At 34.6% G+C, this 21,588-nt stretch overlaps 1 protein-coding gene across 7 annotated transcripts in view; it reads left to right on the top strand.

Annotated features, from left to right (window-relative positions):
- MICU3 (mitochondrial calcium uptake family member 3) overlaps nucleotides 1–21,588 on the top strand; it is a 54,727-nt gene that overhangs the window by 19,788 nt on the left and 13,351 nt on the right. For 3 of the 7 annotated variants that reach the window (XM_069014005.1, XM_069013998.1, XM_069014000.1), the window contains exons 5-11: nucleotides 975–1,022; nucleotides 2,379–2,461; nucleotides 7,410–7,481; nucleotides 8,805–8,843; nucleotides 11,206–11,301; nucleotides 16,381–16,481; nucleotides 17,871–18,042. In XM_069014005.1, coding sequence (XP_068870106.1) covers nucleotides 975–1,022; nucleotides 2,379–2,461; nucleotides 7,410–7,481; nucleotides 8,805–8,843; nucleotides 11,206–11,301; nucleotides 16,381–16,481; nucleotides 17,871–18,042 — 611 coding nt within the window. The remainder of the gene's footprint in view (nucleotides 1–974; nucleotides 1,023–2,378; nucleotides 2,462–7,409; nucleotides 7,482–8,804; nucleotides 8,844–11,205; nucleotides 11,302–16,380; nucleotides 16,482–17,870; nucleotides 18,043–21,588) is intronic. The other 4 variants (XM_069013999.1, XM_069014001.1, XM_069014002.1 and 1 more) reach the window with 2 other exon arrangements.

Genomic DNA, 21,588 nt, shown 5'->3' with positions numbered 1-21,588 from the left:
AGCAACTTTTGAAAATCCCAGCTGATAGACATCTTTACTCTCAGGCATCTAAATACTTTTTTTTTTTCACGCTTTTGAAATAATCTAATATTGTGGACTGACTTAACACTCCTTGTTTTGGAGGACAGACAAAACAAATTTGTTAGAAATCAGGAACAAGTTTTCCTAGTTGAGCCTCAAAGATTGTTGGAGCTAAATGCTTTTGGGAGAGCTGCAAGCCATTGTTTTCAGTTTTTACTGAACTGTGAGACACTTCTCTTCATTGCTGCTCTGGACATTCTGCAAGGTTGTCTCTTTACCCCTTGCTCCAGAGCTAGAAAGGCACAAGTACAACTTATGGTACCAGACATACTATTTGGGTACTGACTTCAGCTCCAATTTAAATTTTGCCTTAATAATTTCTGAAGAGAAAAGGCAGTCCCGTTCCACACTGTGGTTCTCTTTTGTAATCTTGCAAAAAACATGAGGTAAAGTTTTAAGGTAATAAAACACATGCATTTACAAAGCACATATTAAAGTCAAGAACTGTGTTCAAATGGTGTGTATCAGGAGGAAGCCTTATTAATGTTCTCATAGTAAATGTTTTCATACTGTTAAAGAGTATTATCATGAATTACTGGTGGGGTTTTTGGAAAGAAAATTGAATAAATCATTTATATTAGCTTTTAAGAGTCTAGCCAGTTTTTGTTTAATGAGCCATGCTCCACTGACTGTTGTTTTATTTGCCATGTTTAATGTACTCCTTCCCTGAAATACTAAAATAAAAACCACCCAAAAAAGCCCCAAACCATAGATTAATATTGTAGACAAATAACTTATTGACCAGGTTGAATAGTTACATGCATACAAGTATTAATATGTGTATGCACATGTACAAAAATTCTCCTTATATATAGATTTAATGTTTTCAAGTTTAGGATGTGAAGACAGGGTGAAACTAACATGGCATAACTTTTTTTTTTTTTTGTCTTCAGGTGTGATATCTTACACAGAATATTTATTTCTCTTATGTATTTTAACAAGTAAGTATTTTTGGAGAAAATGTCTAAAAGATTCTTTAGAGTTTCAAAGCTCTGAATGTGTTGTGTGTTAAATTACACTTCACCTCCCTGCATATAGAAAACTACACCATCCATCTAAACCACTTTTGCCCTTCTGGAATCTTGTGTAAATAAATGCTTTAATAAATGCTTTAAATAAAGGCTTTATTTAAATTCATTATTATCTAGAATACCTTTTAGTGACTGTTGAGGAAGCTGTGCCATACGGTCCAGGTAAACCCCAGTCAAGAGCTTAAATTTATTTTCTTGTTTGAAATTCCTACAAAATTTTTAGCTAAATTTGCTGAAGTTCATAAGGGACAATGGATATAGGGAGAAGAGAAATATACACATTGTTACTGGTTTGTTTCACCAATTAGTGGATAATGGGTAACATCAAAGAGTCAATGGTAAAATATAAAGTATTTATGTCAGAAAACACTAACAAAATTGAATAATTATTCTTCTATCACCCATAAAACTGAAGTAGAATAACTCAAGAGTAAAATAAGCCTGATGCAGACTTTTCTTTTATATTTTAAGAGGAGCTTTCTGGGAAGAAGCAAAGGATTTTACTTGTCTTTCACTTGTATGTAATGAAACAATTTCTATTGGTTTCATTAATGGGGGTTTTTTTTGGACATGAACTGGATTCCTTTTATGAATTAGAGCTGGAACTTGACTCTGAACACTTAGTACCTTCCGCTGTGGGATCAGTGGATATTTCTCCATTATTTCTTTGTTATCTGAATGAACTTTTGGCCATAATTCATTCATACTGCAAACCACTGGGTATCCCCAAAATGTTGCCTAAAGGCTTTTCTTAAAGTTACCTTCAAAGTTGCCATGTTTCAGAAATAATTTAAAATTTTAATCTGATCTCAAATTTCAATGGCTCTGAGGATGTAAACAAGAAAATGCTGGGTGTCTTTCAGCATAACATTTATTTTGACCAGAAGTTGCATTCTCTGCCTTTTTTCAAAATCTTTTAAAGTATCTTTTAGAACACTGCGTTTTCTTAGAAAATTTCTTTTCTACATATCTGTGTTTGTAACATAAAATGGACTCTACTATTAACTAACACTCTTTTATGAGATATTATTATTGGATATTTCATGTTCTATTTCTACTTTTGTGAGCATGCCTTCTGTTTGAATAACATGGGTTATACTGTTTTACAGATGTTATGATTTGCATTTACTGTGTACACAAATACCCTGACTTAAATTAGTTGGGGGGTTGGCTTTTATGCAGGGACACCAAATAATTTCTTAGAGTATTGCACTTGCTTTCTTTCCAAGGAAATAAATAATTGAATGTTTGGCGTTTTTTTGGCAGAGCCGCATGCAGGTTTTAGAATTGCTTTCAACATGTTTGATACTGATGGCAATGAAATGGTGGACAAAAAGGAATTCTTAGTGGTATGTATATTTGCAGTTTTTGATGTAATCTTGAAATTAATGTGATGATATCAGTAGTCATGAGAATACTATCTACATTGCTAGCTATTCTTCATTGAATGTAGTTGTTTATTTGCCTTATTTCATATAAATAGTTATTATAATATAAACTGAAAACAGAAGCTCCTTCTTAGAGTACACAGGAGTGCTGTATGTAATTATTTTTGAAGCTTTATTCTAATTTTTATTCCAGATCTTTTTAATTGCTACTGTAGTCACAGACAGTTAGGCTGTTAAAGTAATAGAAATGTTTTAATGGTTAGGAGAGTTATTTAATTACTCTAATGATGAAAGGACTTGTAAAAGAATCTTTTGCTGGGATACCACCTCACTTTGCCATTCATTCTGCTGATAATCACAAGTGACCTGAAAATAATTGACTGACATAATGTGACACTATCATCTGTTTTGGACAAGATTTGTAATGAAATAAAACATACCATGCATGTATCTAGTTCAGCCCATAAATCCATATGCTGAAGCAATTTGCTAAGCTGGGGTTCAGTGAGTTCTTTTTAAGGAGAATATTCCTAAAAGCGAACTTGACTTTGACCTGAATGATTTCCACATGCTTTGGAGCAGTTGGCAGGATATCTAGAAGTAGATATCTTGGCAGTAGTTTGGTTGCATCCAAGGTTTTGTTACACTACTAATTTGAATGACAGTATTTTTCAAATTAGAACTTTACTCTGTTGATGGCTTAGAAACAGCAGTTCTGTAAATTCATCTTATTAATTATTTAAGAGGAGTTTATTTTTTGGGGGTTAGAAATTTAAACAGTTAAAAGCCCAGACTTTGAAAGAAAAATTCACGTTGTTGAGATTTGAAAATGAAGACTAATTTGGCACTTGAGGGAAAATCTTCGAAAATCTTAAATCATCCACTATATATTCCTTTTTATCATGATAAATCTGATAATTGCATCTTAAAATTTGAATACTTCATAAGTTTTCAGGTAGTAGGATCCACCAAGTTCAGGAAAATGATCTTTGCACTAAGAGGGCTATTTGCGATTTATGTTTATTTAATTTAGTTTCTGATTTCAAAAGAAATGGGAAGAATAATTAATGCCATTCTAAGTGATGTCAGTGTTTGATCATTTAAAAAAAAAAAAGGAAAAGGCAGAAAATTGACCAAAGTTAGGGCTTCTGAGTGTACAGTGACTGTGTGGCTTTATCTTAAAAAAAGTGCACCATAAACCAGAGATCTCGAAATTGTTAGTGTCAATAGGCAGCAGCTGTCTGGGATTACACTGAAGCACTCAGTTACAGTTGTGAACATAGGTTTTGACATTTCTTTAGAAATTAACATTTAACATGTTGTGGTTAGTGGCGTAGACAAGCTTTCTGAAGACTATGCAAGGCCCTCATTTTCTACTGAACAGACAATATATTAAAACAGTTACAAGAATTGAATCAGATGTTGAAAAAAAGATATTTGTGTAAAAGACATACATTTTATCTTTATATGTTTTTGTGTAGTTGAGCTTATAAATAAATACAGTAAGTACACATGAGAAAAAGCCCAGTGCCTTACTGAAAAAGATGGAACAAAATACAAAGAATGAAACGCACATGGAATGTATTTAATTAAGTGTAAGAGCCCAATTTATTTAAAATAAAGACTGCCTTATTTCCTGTGTGTGGTTTCTTAATTAATTCAAATAAACTCTGCTAACCTTAAGAAAATAGGTGTGTGGAAGAAACTCTCCTCTATATACTGAACTTCCCTCAATTCTCCTTTTCAGAGAAGTGAGATCTGAGGTCTAGGGCCTTTTTCTGGTGACATGGCTTAAGCAGAACAGGTGTATGCTTAAATTCCAAATTTATTTTGGAAAGTGACACCACTTGCAAATTGTGGCATGCTGGTCATTTTTCTGTATTCTGTTATTGAATGTACACATCCTTGTATGTGCTAATTCTTAATAAGCATCTCCTCCAGTTGGAGGAGCAAACACTGGATTAATTAGCAAAAGGAAAATAGGGGAAGAAGAAGGAAAAAAAGCAAGTACCTTTCATGATTCAATTAAACAGAATGTGGTGGAATAGACTGACAATTTTGTTCTTAAAAGAAAAAAGGGCTTCCATTACTACAGCTAAATGGGAGGAAATTGAAGCAAGAGGCTTTGTCTTTCAGAAACTGATGCTAAAAATGAAATAAAATAAGCATGTAAAATGGGAAGCAAGGACAATATTTAACTATGGATATTGCATCTTTCTTCCTAAACATGCTTTTATAGTCTTCTTCATGTCCCGCTATGTATTTGTTCTCTGTCATGATCTCTGGCTAAAGTTTCTCCTTCTTCTTCTGTTAGCAGACTTGGTGGATAAAAGAAAATAAAATTTTCAAACATTAGATATACTGTCCTCCACCTGTGATTGTATTTAACAAATTTGTATAGATTAAACTTGAGTGCAGCTCTGCTTTATTAGGTATCAGTGATCCTTCAAAAATTAGATCAGAATCCTTACATCAGAATGTTAGATCTGAAGTGAAAAGAACTAAAATAGATAGGAAGATAGAATTTGTGTAATAAAAGTAAATATGAAAATAGAAGTTGATTCAGTGATACTGCAGCTGTGATAGAACTGGCCCCAGAACATACATTTGGCATCTTTACTCACCTTGCCTGAATATGATGTATCATATCCTGTGTGCCTGGAAGCAGGAAACTGTTCAGAAGTTGCCATTTGAACTACCCCAACATCTGCAAAGTATTTATCCATTAATTACAGGCAGCTATCACAAAATTGGTATTAAGTACTATTCAGTTTTGCAAATAAAGAGACTTTGAAGAGCTTTGTTTAGGGATCACGTGTTATGTGATTCTTGAGGAAAACATATGTGTAGTGAAGAGTTGAGAAATACTTAATTTTTCTAATAACAGCTGTATTGTTTTTGTAAACGAATTCCACAGTGTTTGTGCTTTCCTCTTTGCTTATGTCACAGGGGTGAGGTCAGGGAACAGAAGGATTGTGTTGCCTTGTTACTGGAGATCTTGTTTTTGCTGCCTTCAGCAGTCAAACTCATTATCCTGTTTCAAACAATGTTCCTATGAAAGTACTCCTAGATCCTTTTTGCATTCACTTTTTTACTCACTGGTATCCTATAGCACTCTTTCTGAACAAAAGATCCATTTCCAGAAGTTTAGCAAGTGCTTTCATAATGCATGCAACAGAATCCTACTCCTTTTGCCTCTGTGGCAAGGGAAATAAATCCAAGGATGCCTTGCTTTTTACTGCTCTTTTTTGGTTTTTCAATTACTGCCACTCTTCTCTCCTGCTTGATGGCTTGTCACTTCACTTTTCACAAGGGATTTTGTTTCTATTTCTCTCTGTTCATGTAACTTTTTTTTTGCATTGTTCTGGTTTGCAAACTGTGTAGTGCTGTATCCTATCATGACTCTTTCCATGTCGGATAAGTTACAGTAACTTGTGCCTGTAGGTTTGCAAAAAAATTAGAAAAAATATACCAAGGTCTGTAAATTGATCCCATACTCAAAAATAGGTATTGTGACTCACAAAATATTCTGGTATGTATTTGCCTTACAGGAAATTCCAGAACTCGGTAGTCAATTTTGGAAATTCATAAAATGTTTTTTATAAATGTCTTTGCTGCTTTATCACTAACCACTGAATTCTTTCATTTCAGGGTTGCCATACCCCTGCATTAAAGCTTACTGATCCCTTTGTCTTAGTCATCTGCCTTCACTGAAATAAAGATATCCTGAAATTTAGTTTGGAAAATTTCCTTCCAAAATTTATCATACACACTTATTGTTTCACATTCCAGTCCTTGTGGAGCTCTGTGTACATGCCATTACAGTATCAGGTTTTACCAGACTTCTGGTAGGTAAAATTGGGCCTTTGAAAGGACTGCCACAATTGTGTCTCTATGCCAAGGTGTTTGCTTCTGAAAATACCATATTCTAGATAGGGCAAATTTCTCAGATCAGGGTTTATTCCTTTTCCAGCCCACTTAGAGGATAATAAATGCTACACGTGACAGTACAATATTTTCACATTCAGTTTTTAAAAGCTGAAGTTCTGGTAGAGATCTAGATGGTATCATAGTTAATACTGCTCTCTCTTACTAAACACCGTGATACCTTTTTCTAATGGTTTGGAAACATTAATTGATATTACTATAAATAAAAATATCTAAATAAAACAGGAACTTGCAAAGAAAGATAAGTACAATCCAGTTCTTACTCTGAAGACATTACAAAAATAAATATGATTAAGAATCTGTATGTTTGAAAGCTTGTATTTGAGGTTTTCTCAGAAGTCATGTTTAAAGCTCTTTATGTTGAGATAGTTGTGAGAGGGGTATTTTACAAGACCTGAAGGTATTCTTTGAACAGACTTGAAAAGAAAGGGTACTTGATAAATTACTCTTGAGTAGTAGTTTGTTGCTGCTGAAGGGGAATGTTTCACCCCCACCAGGTGTTTCTACCCCTCCCTTGTGCCAGCAGGAGTAAGAACTGATCAGGTTGGAAACTAATATGAAGAAAAGATTGATCCTGCTGACTACATAACCACACAGATACTAATTAGAACCTGACAAGAAAGGATGTGCCTTGAGGTGGTGAAAAAGGGTGGAACTTCCCCTTTTTATATTGGCCAGATTGGGTAAATAGGATGTTCTTAATATTGTGCGCCCAAGTAGAACTGTTACCCTTACTTTGTGGAAAAAAACATTTCCTTTTTCCCTTTCTGTGTCATGGTTTAAGTCACAGAAGGAACATGAAGGCATGAGTATGAGCAATAAAGCATCATTGAAACTCTGATATTTCAGTAAAGAACTGCATTTTAATACTGTTTTTAATGTTCCTTATGATGAAGGATATTGTTATGCATGTGAAAACAGGCTGAACAGTAAATATGAACAAAATGGTTTGGTTTTTTAGCTCCAAGAGATCTTCAGGAAAAAAAATGAGAAGAGAGAAAAAAGAGGAGATGAAAAAAAACGTGCAATGCTGGTAAGTAAAATCAGAAAAGTTGCATCTGGTAGTTTGTTTGCTTTTTTTGATGTAGGACAAAATTATGTGTGTATATATTTCACTGATCACTTTTTTTAAACACTAAATTCATATTGTTAAAAGAATATGCATAACTTTATATGCAGAACAAAGCAATATTTAGCCTAAACTGCAGTTACTGGGAAAAAAAAAAGAGTAAGTGGTTTATATAAAGGAAAAAATAGTGTTTAAATAATGTAGTACATGTTATGATAGTAGCATTGATTCCTCTTGGAGTTTAGAAATCTAGGGAAAAGTGAGTAGTAATGACCCAGTGTTACTGTCTATAACAGTGAGAGGTCTCAGTGGGAAGACCTAGCTATACACTTGCTTTCAGAACTAACTGAAGCTGTTTATGTAGACCTAGTGATCCTGCTGCTTGTTATCAACATAGTAGTTTTAAAATAGAGTATGAGATGTTGCAACTGAACTTAGATTTTATATTCAAATTTCTTACTCAGTTATGCTTATGACCAATGAAAAATATAATAATCTGAAGAGATTTTCACAGAATATTGGGTACTCACGTAATGACAAATTTGCATTTCGTGTGAGCATAAGAAAGGTAAGTCAGAAATAAATGAGTCTCTGGTAGTTTTTCTGAAGGATGGCAGCAGTAGCAGATACATATTTTACTGTTGGAAAAGTAAGCATCAAGGACAAATCTCTGTCAAGCCCACAGCAGAAAAAACCCCATGTTCATTTGCAATTTGCATATTTATGGTAAAAACTCCTTATTATAAGAAACATTTTGACATATAAGCAGAACTTGTCATGATGTCCATTATACTTTTGCCAACATCAGTGCTTGGTCTCAGTTCTTTGTCCCTGAAACCACAGGAAGAATGATTTTTAAGAACTAATACTTTTTAAACCTTCCCTGAGAAAAAAAAAAGGGATTTTTTTTCTTCCCTCCCACCCAGAGAGACCTATCCTGCTCAGCTTTTCCAACTGTAGATCAGTGGTTGAATCTCTCATAGACAGTTTATTTTGAACAAAGGAAACTTAATCTAAAGGAAGGGCTTTCGGAAATTTAAAGATTGCAAAATGGCACGTAAATCCTAAGGGTAATCTCTAAAAATCTGTACTTCTCTTTTGAAAATTTCAAGAGTAAGATTGAAAAGAAACCATTTTTTTTTGTTCACTGCCATTTTGAAAACAAATAAACAAAAAGACTAATAATATATAAAGTAAAGTTTGCTTGTCTTAACCAATTCTGTTGTCTTTTTTTCCCCCTTCTCTTGTCTTCATTCTGACATGTGATACTTGGCTTGGCCCATGCAGCGTCTTCAACTTTATGGATATCATACTTCTACTAACAGTGTATGTACTCTGATTATTTTCAATTGATGCAGTCTTCACCAGCAAGATGAAATAATACACTGAGAAAATTTATTGTATTTATCTTTTTAATCAAGTAAATTATTTCTGCTAATGAGTAAAATTGTGAGGAATCTTGATTTGCATAAAAGATTGTTGCATGCCTTCTGAACATGCAAGCCTATCAGGAGGAAAGATTGCTCACTATTTATGTAAAATGGAGGAAACGGTATTTTTAAGGGAAAGTACAAAATACATTTCAATAAATTATAGACACATTTTTAATTAATGTGTGTAAATTAAGTCATCCTGCATGAGTCATTTGATCCATCTCTTTGTTTCCGTGTGTATAGTGTGAATAATTAGTCAAGTGCATCCTTCACCTCTTCATTCCCCCCAGAAAAGAAATTTGAAGAGAGGTTTCCTATTTTTATGCTTCACTTACAGAACAAATACATAAGAACTTTCAGTGCTGAACTAGGAAAGGATTTTACAGAAAATAGACCTTGTATTACTTAGGTGACAGTAAACTTCTTTTCAGTCATTTTCAAGGGGTGGGAAAGAGAAGCAGCAAGAGATGTTCTGAGGTTTTTAATGTCTTCATCATGACCTGATTAATCTCTGGATCATGGCAGAAGTAAAACAGTTTTTAAAAAACAGACTGATTTGATGTTTAAATAGAAAAATTAATCTAGTTGTGGCATTATTGTGATACTCAAAGTGAGGGGATGGAATCCAGGAGAATTAGATGACTAGTAAAATTCCAATTTTAAAATTTGTTTTTTTATATAATTATTCACAGAAATGCACAGATTTATTTCTTGTGAAGTTGGCACCTATAATTTGAGCAATATGCAGGAAGGAAGTCTGTTGAATTAAAATGTTCAATTGACACGATTTGCATACTGCAATGTTGTGAGAAAAATGTAGTAGAATATGCAAGGCCTTATGATTCAATAGATTTCAGATCAGGCTTTACTGCAGCAAAACTTGCTGGACAGTGATTGCCATATTCATATGCTGCCTCCTATTTTAAACTGAAACCAAACTAGTTAGGTATTCTACTCATGTAATTTTCAGCTTTAGTGAAAAAATCTGCTGGACTCCAGCCATGTTCAAGCACTTTATCAAGATAATGCCCAGGTGCGTGCCATATTTTTTGCCCTCGTACTATCTGAATGGAGATCTCCATGCAAAGGAGACTCAGGTGTATAGGAATCCAAAAAATCCCTCTTTCCCGAAATACGATACTTTGGAGTTCTATTTCTCCTACTGAAATAAGAAGTGTAACAGCCTTTTGTTTCCCTTGATGTCCTAAGGAGTTGAAGATACCCAGCTTCCAAGGAGATGCAACCCTAAAATATCTGGGATAGTCCAACATGCTGTTTTATGCATGAGGCCCTTCTCATTTCATCTTACAAATCAGTTCTAATTTTTTTAGAAGTGTTGAGGTCCACAGGGTGTAGAAAGCATATGGTGATGTTTTTAAATGTGTTAAATATTTTAGGTATTTTCACTTGCATAGGTTAATCCTTTCAAGTCATGTTCTGGTGCATACTGCATTTGTGTCTAAGACTGCTTTGGCATGGACTGCATGAGTGCTTTCACTGGCCAAATGCCAATCAGAACGTGGTAACTATGATGTGATGCATGTAATGAAAATAAAATGTGCGTGCCCAGAAGTACTAATTCAATTGACTAAAGTAACTCCAGTAAGAAAACAAATTCAGTGAATACTTAAAAATAGAAAATCACAGAATTGTATGCATGAAAGAATCAAGTGTTCATTCACATGACAAGGTAAGTTTGATCATCAGACGTGCATATTGTTTTCCTGATAAATATGTTACAGTTGGACTTCCTAGACTTGTTTTTTGCCTTTTTTTTGGTGCAATGATGTCATCATAAATATTAGATGAAATTAAATTTATATAACTAATTGTATGGTGATATTTATGCTTTGACAAATGAAAAAATTAATTGCGTAAGTATATAAATTAATTTTTTTTTTTTGGCAAAACAGAATTGATAGAAATAACAGTGGCAAAATGCTGAGTTTAAATGGTTATTTTGATATGTACTTTTAGTAAATATTTTCACTTTACACTTCCGCAAATTGATTTTGTTTGGGAAGGTGGAGTGTGGTGATACTTTTGGTGCAGCCAAGAGCATTAAGCAAATACCTGTAATAGACCAGCGTTCCTTTCATTGACAAAGTGTCATGTAACTGGTTAAAATTTCACTGTTTAGAAGCAAGAGAACCAAGCCCTGCTTTTGAAGATCAGTTAGAAAAGATTTTAAAGTCTATAAATGGTTGTTCTGTTGTTCTTTGTTTTTCAAACAATTGTGCTTCTTGAAACTGCAGGTTCTTAAAACAGAAGGAGAGGACCTTGTCCCCAGAAGCTATTGGGATACTTTGAGACGTAGCACAAGCCAAGCACTCTTTTCAGACCTTGCAGAGGTATAAAATAACCTCTCTGGTCCATAAACAGACTGGTATTTTATTTATTCTGTTCTGATTGTTTTCCTGTTTTATGAACCTTGTTTCTTCTTTTCCTTTTAATTACTCTTTTGTTTTAAACCTGAAAGTTCTCAGATCAGATGCATTTGGTTCTGTGCAGTGCGATAATTGAAGGTTGAATTGAAGGTCAATTTCAAGAAAAACCAAAGTTACCTTCTGAAAGAGGTGGGAGATGTAGTCCTCTTCAGTCCTCACTGTAGGAAGCATTTTCTAACACTAATAGTGATGGCATTTCACAGAGAAGTAATTCAGGAAACCTTTGTTATTTAGGCTTCGTCCAGTGATATGACAACTTGAATGAGAGTTGTAGCCCTTTAATCTTTTAATCTTTATATTCCTGATGTGCTTTTTATGTATATTATCAGAGCCTATCTTCACAAAAAGTATAATGCAAAGATTGTTTCAATTATTGGAGAAAAACAGGAATGTTTTAAGATAACCAAAACATTGGTCAGTCTTTTTTAATATTACACAACCATTATGGAAGTCTAGAAATACCACTGAGCTGTCAAATTAATTTCCATAGTTCTTTAAGTTCTAATAATTAATGTTTCATGATCTGCTTCTGGATAATTGAGTCATATATTTCTTTGTATTGATCATTTCAGAGGGTCAGAAAACTAGATCATTTAGGCTTTTCTGTGCTCCATACACTGAGAGTGATTGCTCTGCTGGTTGTGGCATTAAAGGACATACAGCAACTGCCCACTCTGGTCTCAGAGTTCCATGTTTCGTAAGCAGGATCATAGTGAGAAAAGAACAAGGAACCAAAACTGGCCTCCAGAGTAAAACAGTCTTTTTCCTTGGTTTGTAATCAATGTGTGTTTCATATTAAAATTAATTAGTGTTTTGTCCCTGCTGTTCCTCTGCAGAAGCTATTGAATAACCTGAGGACTTTGATGGACTTATTTCTAATTTACAGGCTAAATTTACTCCTAGTCTCTTTATACCAGTCTGTTGTTCCTTAATTTTCATAGGGCTTTTTCTTCTTTAGTATTAATCTTCTTACTCATGGTTGTGTTTATAAATGGAGTCATAGCCTTCAGTTTTAGGTTTTTTTAATTTTAATTAAATTTTTTAAAAATGTTAATTAAAAATTAAAAAAACAAATTAAGATTTTTCTCTTAAGGTAGAACCTACATTTCCCAGGTATTAAATAGACCTTTTCTGTATTTCTCTGAGCTTGTGTTCATTTGCCCTTGAACAAAACAAAATGTAGTGTTACAGAACTGAGTTTTATAACAATATTTACAGCAAATCCATAGTAATAACATATACATAGTAATCTTGCAATAAAGCAGTACACCCAGCCTATCTTCCCTTGCTTCTACATTGATGAGGTTCTGAATTGTTAATCCAGTTATTAATCCTAATTTATTCCATTGAATTTTAAAACCCAGAATATCAGTGCTCTTGTCCGGTCAGGTAAGGAGACATAGAGGGGAGAGAAGGCTTCTCGTTTCATTGATTATTTAAGAAGCTTGGGGCATTTGAGTTTTCTGAATGAAATATCATCTTAGTGTACTGTTAGCTGGCATGAATCCAGTCCCAAATATAGATGGACTTAAGTTTGGTAATCTCTCTACACGTGTTTAATTTGAAGAGAGAGAGGTTTTTTAATATCCGATGCCTCCAACTAATATCTGTAACTACAATGTAATGGAAGCTTAATAGCAGCTATACTCAGTAGCGATTTAAATTCTCTGTAAAGTGTATAAAAAGCCTGTCTGCTCACTTTTAAATCATTTCATGAAGAAGAGTCATGTTCTGTATTTTCTCCTCTCAGTTTCCCACTTCTCACCATAATTATTTTTATCTTGCTTGGTTTGGGCCAGCTGGCTTTCATCCCTGTTCTTATCTCTCCCAGGTACTCTTGCATCTGAATAATACTATAGCTATTTGTAGTAAGAAAGTGGCATAAAGCAAGGTGACACTGGGGTCTGTGCTGTTTTATAGGCTTTTGAGAAGGCTGTATGTAAGTTGAAAAGGAGAGTAAATAAGGTTTGTTGCTATGGGAATCAAAAGGTCTCTTTGGAGAGAAAAGTTACTTATCACTACTAGTTTCTTTCTCGGGCAGTGTATAATACTGCTTCTGTTCTTACTAATTTAGCCATTACACTGTCCTGTTGGAATATGGCAGTTATCACTAAATTCAGTTTTTGGGTTTATTCTTAAATTACTAAGTGAAACTGGAAATCAGTAGGTTAGTTAGCACTGTTGGAAAAATCAAGAATTAGCAGTAAGAAAGCTCTTATTAAATCAAATCAAAATTGGAACATGTTTCCATAAAAGTGGAATCAATGCTCATAAGTATTACCTACTTTTAGTCAACCCTTGTTAATCAAGAACTTGAAATTAATTTTGCACAATACAAAATAAATAGACTTTGTGCACTTCAGGTTAGAAAATTGAAAAGAAAAGCTGTTGCCATTATGCAGCAAGGCAATAAGGTGATTGAAACACTTGTCTTCAGTTTGTCTCTTCACTTGCATTTGTATTCCAGTTAGTGTAAAGGTAAAGAGAAATGAGCAGGATTTTATTCTCATTTGAATATATTAGATCAAAATTGAGGCTTATATTTGTATACATGGAAATAGGTGAGGTCATTTAATTTTCACTGATCTAAAATAAACAATAAATAAAATTAATTTTGTTATGAAAAATAAATTATAGCATTAAATGATTAAGGCTTCTGGTTTTATCCTTTACCGCATGAGAGAGAGAATTTATTTAATGCTATCAGTGCAGAAGGAGCACGGGAATAGTTTTCAGTTGCCTGCAGTTCTGCAGAGAAGCATATTGTGTTGAGTTTCTGCAGTAAGGTTTTTGTTTAGGGTTTTTTCATTTAGTGAGGCCAACCAAGTGGGAATTGTGAAAAGACTTACAGATTGTATTTTTTTTTTAAACGGTTCTTTAGATATGGGTGAATGCAACCTAAGTCTAAGGTTTTGAAATGTTTTTGCAAGATGAAAGGCTGTAATTTAACATTTGATATCTTTTCAGTGTACTTGAGGGAAATTGTATGAATGTGCTTAGGGGTTTAATTGCTTAAAAGACATAAGAAATCAGGGTATCTGTGTTTCAGTATATTGTGTCCTGTAGAGGAGGATAACAATATTAAAAGACAAATAGTGATTACTTTTCTGAATTAGTTTGCTCACTTGAAGAGCAGAGCTGTCTTAATTGAAGGGCATGAAATATCTCTACCTCTGTATACACTATGTCATCTTACTTCTCCCTGGAGAAGAATATGAGAATAAAGAGGAAGCTAGAGTACATGAAATACAATCTTGAGAGTCCTAAACTGATTATACTAAAGAACAGAAAAGTCTCTCTCGTTTCTTTAGATTTGATGTTGAAAGAAAGGCATTTGTGTTGTTACTGCCTTGTGTTTTCCCTTGTTGTTGATACACAAATACTCTTGATGAATATTGCATTTTACATTTTTCACAAATCAGTATGTTAATTTGAAAATAATATAATATGTTTTAGGGAATGTAGATATAAAATGCTTTTACATGGTACGCAGTTTATCATAATGTTGAACTATTGCATATTGTTCAAAATTTTTTCCTGGTTTCTTCACTTAGAGTTTCTCTATCTGTTACAAATTTATAGCCTCTTCAGTGAAGAAGCAGTCAGACTTAAAGGACTCTGAGTGCGGGTTTATACATGTAGATATTTACAGAGCTGTATAAACAGTTTTCTATACTTATGGTAGATCCCACAGGTTTATAATCTATCATTATGTTGATAAATTAGTACTATTACATCTCCCAAATATTTGCTGGGTTTCTGTACTGTGCCTTGTTTTGTACTGCAATACTAGAGTCAGCAGGCAGACATCCTAATGGGTGGTAGCTTCCCTAGGAAGAGCAGAGACTGCTCTTCTACTCTTTGCTTTTCATAAGGTCTTGTCTTTTTTTAAGAAAAATGAGAGCTCAGACAGGGGGTAATCCCTAAGCAGGTACAGTAAGAAGACTAAATATATTACTTTTTAAATTTCAATGTTAGCAGAAGCATGTTAATGCCAGGAGGACAGTGTCATGTTGGACTGCTGTGGCTTATTCAAGAGCCTTATATTACTGAATTATTCTTCTAATTCTTCAGTGTATCAAGAGCTTCTTTTTAAAAGAAGTGAAATCAATGCATATACAGAATAGTTAGGGGCAATGAATATGTAGTAAAAAGAGTGGAATGTTATGCAGTCACTATACACAGATGATAGTTACTTCTGTTGGGACTCCTGTTTGCAACTTTTGCTATTACAAATGGTCAAAATTAGTCGGCTTTCTCTTCTAACTCTGGCCTTCAAAGTCTTTTGTTATTTTTTAAGGAAAAAGTATTAATGCATATTCAGAGATTCCAGTCCTGTGCAGAGACCGCAACCCAGTAGATGAGGAACATTCTTGAGAGGAGTAATCCAAATATTGCTTCATTATTTCAAAATCTTTCACAATTCTGGTGTTTTAAATGTGTTTGGGCAATAACATTTAAACTGTAGTTATCTGCCAGTTACAGAAAAGAATCATGTAAAGTACACTTAACTAATGTGGTTTTGGAACACAAACCCATACTTACTTTTTGAAATATAAACTAAGATTATATGAACTAATGTCCTTTAATTTCTTTGTAGTTTCATAGTAGAAGGGAAAGGATATTGTGTACAAAGGGAGTTATGTTTATGGTTTACCTTAACTGACAAGGATTTTTTTTTTTCTCACAAGTTTCTGTTTTATTTTTTATGCCTTTTCCCCCTTCATTGCAGCTTCCATTACATCATTTTGTTGATTTAACTATTTTCTACTAAATGCAATTAACAGCTAGTGATACTTTTGTGTGAAAAATGCGTGCTAAAATTAATTTAATGGATTTTAACACTAAAATCTTTTTTACAACTATGAACATAAAACACAAACTTTTAATAGAAAAGTCTATTATGATGATAGGCATTCTCAGATTATACTTCTGTATCTGATCCAATTGTGGCCTTTAACTTTTTTTATTCTAATATTTAAGCGTGCTGATGATATTTCAAGTTCACTGTCTGATACTACACTGCTTGTACACTTTTTTGGCAAGAAAGGAAAAGCTGAACTGAACTTCGAAGATTTTTATAGGTCAGTCTCAACTTTATTAATTCCTTTTAAAAAGTATTTGTATAGCTGTTCTAATGAATATGTATTATATTACGATACACATAGCTTGTGCAGGTATGTTTATATAGTTTATGTTCCCTTTGTGTGCGTTATATACACAAAGACCAAAATAAAACAATAAGTGGCCAAACAGTAAAAAGTCCTCTTCCAATGCTGCTGCTTTTGCAAATTTTGTTAGCACTTGTGTGTTTAGTTAGTTTGGGGTGGAAAGGTTATACCCTAGCCCTGTCCTCATTGGTAGGTAGGAACTTCTTTCTTGATTTTGAATTATCTATATCTTTTATGACTGTTTGTCAGTGCTTTAAAAAACATTTGGCTATTAGCTTAGTCATTGTGCCAATAAATACAGAATTTTAAAATACAGGGAGAGTGCCATAAAAAAAGAACCATAAAACTGTATGCTTCTGTATAATTGAAAGAGATACAATGTTTAGTTCTTGCTTCCTCAGTAAATACTCCAAGTACCTATCATCTTTATCATTATCACTTAGCTGTGTATTCCAATCAATCAGAAGTTTGCAAAATAGTTTGCCTTAAATGAAGAGTCCTGAAAAGTATTCAGTATTTTACATAATATAAATAACTGTATCATTAAGTGAAATCATGATGTAAGTTCAAAGTAGGAAGCAGCAAAGAAGGTAGTTTTTCAAACAGCATCTAGTTAGAATGCTACGGGTTGTAGTTGACAATCAGCTGAACTTGAGCTACCAGTGCACTACTGTGACCAAGGAGCTAATTTCACCCTTGGTTGTAGGACTAGGACATCACACAGAATCAGGGAAGTTACATTTCCTTTTTATAGGTAGCTGTTTTTATATTTGGTGTCCAGAATATACTAAATGGGTTGTCAAGTTGGGAAGAGTTTATAGAAATATCATAAGAACGGTGAAATATTTTTAAAAAAGGGTTAGATTGAAAGACTGCAAGCACTCATCATACTTGGCTTCTTACAAAGGTGAGGTTAAATTGCAGACTCTAACTACATGGGGAATAAATTCTGGGAATAAATGTAGTACCATGATGGAATTTTGAGTTTAGCATATACAAATAAAGATCTGTGGCCCACTGAAGAAGAAAACTGGGCAAACACAAACTAGAATTAAATTAGAAATGTTACTATCAAATAATTTTAAACCATACTGACACATTTCGTTATTGTGTTAAGATTGTTATATTGACTAGAAAATATGTCAATATAGATAAGGGATTTACCAAATTTACCATCACTGCAGCAAAAGGAGAACTAATTTGTGTAACATTTTTTGGCTCATATTCTATGAGTCTTTTAAGGACATGAATAGTAGAAATATAAAGTATGACAATTTCTTCATGTTTATGTTTGTGCTTTAGATTTATGGATAACCTGCAAACTGAGGTTCTAGAGATAGAATTCCTTTCCTACTCTAATGGGATGAACACCATCAGTGAGGAAGACTTTGCCCATATTCTCTTGAGGTATACAAATGTGGAAAATACATCAAGTTACCTGGAGAACATGCGCTGCAGTATTCCTGAAGAAAAGGTAATTGTTTAGCAGTTGACCACAGCATGCAGTCCCAGTGTCATTAAGATGAAAACATAGCTTTCTTGGACTGAATTACTTAGCACCAGGATTTTATTCTGATCATAAACGGTGTCCCTGGTTTTTCAGATTACTCGCTGAATAAAAAGTAGAAGAATAAATAGCATAGAATTATGTTCCATAGGATTTAGCTAGTAATATTGTTGAAGTTCAGATAGAGGATAAAAATACAGGTTAAATTGCAAAAACCATAAGATGTTAAAAAGAACAATATTCTAGCATTGAATTATTAAAAAAACCCTTTCTCCTCTCCTCTCCTCTCCTCTCCTCTCCTCTCCTCTCCTCTCCTCTCCTCTCCTCTCCTCTCCTCTCCTCTCCTCTCCTCTCCTCTCCTCTCCTCTCCTCTCCTCTCCTCTCCTCTCCTCTCCTCTCCTCTCCTCTCCTCTCCTCTCCTCTCCTCTCCTCTCCTCTCCTCTCCTCTCCTCTCCTCTCCTCTCCTCTCCTCTCCTCTCCTCTCCTCTCCTCTCCTCTCCTCTCCTCTCCTCTCCTCTCCTCTCCTCTCCTCTCCTCTCCCGGCACCTCCCCGCACCTCCCCGCACCTCCCCGCACCTCCCCTCCCCGCACCTTCCCTGTCCTTCCTTCTTTGCACTGCCACTGGAGTAGCATCTCTTCAGAAATAACATCACATTTTTTCTCATTGTTACATAGTCTTAATAGTAGATTGATTGTAATTATTGTTGGATGTATGGGTTTTTTAATGACTGAAGAGACAGATATACTATAAACAGTAAAGGTCATGAGGTAGATAGTTCTTGATTTATTTAACAACAAATATGTTGTCAGAAGTGTATCTGAGAGAAATGTAGTAGCAACTGTGCATCAGTGATAATCTAGAGGATAACATTAAAAGTAGCCCTTCAAACAAAGGATGGTTTGGATATACTTCTTCTGTTTGTGTTTACAGAAGGAAATCAGATTAATCTGGCCTAGAAATCTAACTCTTTCAATAGCTATATCCTTTAATAACATTGACAGCAGAGCTTGCAAACAAAAGTAATAAATCAGTTTGAACAGTTTGTTTGGGGTTTTTTTATTTGAGAAGTGATATTGTCATTTCAGTCTTCACAGTAAGTAAGATCAGTCAACTGACCTGATTGAAGCACACTCCAAAAAATCAACAATTTTGTGTTCAGATAGTTGGATTGTCTGGTTCTTCCTGTGGTTTTACAGCAGTTAGGGCCACTGAGAGTTAAATATAGCTGGGAAAGCAGGGGTATCTCTTTGACCAGATTAGGTGTAAGATGAAGAAGTAAGATTGGGATCAGAGTTCCTGCTCAGTCACCCTTTCCAAGTTCCTGGTCTAGCTGCTGAGGTGCTCAGATCAAACTGCCATAAAAGGTCTGTGCAGCTTTCAATATTCAGAGCCAAGACAGTGCAACAGAACTGCTATAACTGCATGGTTCCAGATGGAAATCTAAAAAAACAAAGCCACTCACTTCGGGTCTTGCATAGAAACAACGATGTAAGTGTAGCTGTTGTACCGAGGACGGCAAGAATGACACAGGATTCAAGTTCAGGAGAAAGTGGGGCAGTTAATTATAAATCCGGTTATATACCTTGGGTCGCAAGAGTGGCATGACATTGGTCCCTTGATCAACCACCCCCAGAATGATTGGCTGAGACTCCACAACACCCATTTTAAAACAATCTTCCAATGTACCATAACAAAAACTGGAAAACAAGTTAGCAGGTTTTAGATACAGTCTTGGTTTACAAAAACCTCAAACTGTTTTCAGCTAGCTTGCGTGAGGAAGGAAAACTTCCCAGGATGCTTCAGAAAGCTGGAAAATTCCTCTGCATCTAGCTTTTTAGTATCCACATGTAAGTATCACCTGAGAAACTGAAAAATAATGACAGTTGTAGGTATAGAGAAATACTTTGAATGTCAAAGGTGAAGTTAATATAAGTACAGACATTTTTTTTGAACACAAAGTATTCTTTGAAGTTCATCTCTAGGTCTTCCAAAGTCATAGCAAGTATTCCGCTGTAATTTCCTCTTCTTGGTCTCTGGTGGGACCATCAGTTAAGGAAAACTTACATGCAGAAAGCTTTGTCACTTGTTTACAAATAGACTTTTATGCTGTGTTCTGGGAATGTCCTGGCACTGGACCGGTGCCATGTATCTGTATGCCATATGCTATACCTCCATTAAGTGAAAGAAGACATTGCTGTTTTTCATAACTTTGTATCATTGGCTTGGTAAATGTCCTGTCAGTACAGTGGAAAAAGTAAATCCCTGTGACATCTCTTAATGCTGGCCACAGGCTTTCGAGAATGAGACTTTGCCTCTTACTGCCATGGAGGTGTTGTTCATATGTTGTTCAAATGTTGTCACGTTTTTTACACTTGTCATAACACTATAATTTGAAAATTATAAAATGTGCTCTCTACTTCATGACAGTGGTATGCTGCAATACTAATACTAACCAGAGGATTCCATTTAGAAGAAAAATTAGTCGAGTCTGTAAAGTTATAAGCCCCTACTCTCACAGCTGGCGATGTTAATCTTTCACGGCACTGTACGAAGAAGCCCCTAAAGCAACATGATGATCTTTTGTAATATTTTAGTTACATTAAAACGTTCAGCTGGCATGCTGCCTGCTCACAGGATGTCTTCCTCCTTTTACTAACTAGATGCCAAGCAGTGATTCATTTAAGCTGGCATCGTGAATTGCTATGGATATCAGCTCTGAAGAAAGTCTGCATTTTTAGCAGCATTGGTACATTAATCTGAATTTTCTTTGATGTAGTAAAATCTAATCTGTCCACATAAATTAAAAAGTTAGCTTCTTTTTTTTGTCATGGTTTAACCCCAGCCATTGACCAAGCCCCACAAAGCCATTCACTCACTCCCCCACCAGCAGGATCAGAGAGAGAATTGGAAGGATAAAAGCCAGAAACTTGAGGGATGAGAAAGAGACAGTTTATTAGGAAAAGCAAAAGTCATGCACACAGACACGATTTTTGCAGTAGCCTGACCTCTTACACTTATTTTGTGCATTCAGAATTTTTATGGACAAATAGGTGCACATGAAGGATTTGTGAACCTGAAAATGTCAGCTCAAGACTTCGGTGCATGTTTTCTACGATGGCTATTTTGCCATGAAGTTTCACTGATCTAGGAATTTCACAAATGCATGACAGAATTATTCCAGTCCAATAGAGTTTTCAGTCTAAACACAGGGCGAGAACTAGAACTTGGGCACATAAACTATTAGTGTCAAATGCAATGAAACAAAAATACTAAGTTTTTAGGATAAAAATTTAAATAAGGAGGTTGTTCTTCTTGTGTGTATGAAAGTTTCCTCCCAATTGTGAAGGATCTGCTTGTTGAGAAAAGCAGTTCATGATGGAGATGGGCCAAGCTCTCCAAAGAGTTTATAAATCTTAGCTAGCACTTAGGTAGGATCGTTTAAGCAGGGGTTTGCATCTCAAGTGTGTGGAGACCTATTAAATTCTTTTATTACAACAGTATTACACTGCTAT

Source organism: Aphelocoma coerulescens, chromosome 4 (assembly GCF_041296385.1).
Source record: "Aphelocoma coerulescens isolate FSJ_1873_10779 chromosome 4, UR_Acoe_1.0, whole genome shotgun sequence".
Taxonomy (NCBI): domain Eukaryota; kingdom Metazoa; phylum Chordata; class Aves; order Passeriformes; family Corvidae; genus Aphelocoma; species Aphelocoma coerulescens.
The sequence above is the reverse complement of the archived record's forward strand: the minus strand, read 5'-3'. Positions and strand labels throughout refer to the sequence as shown.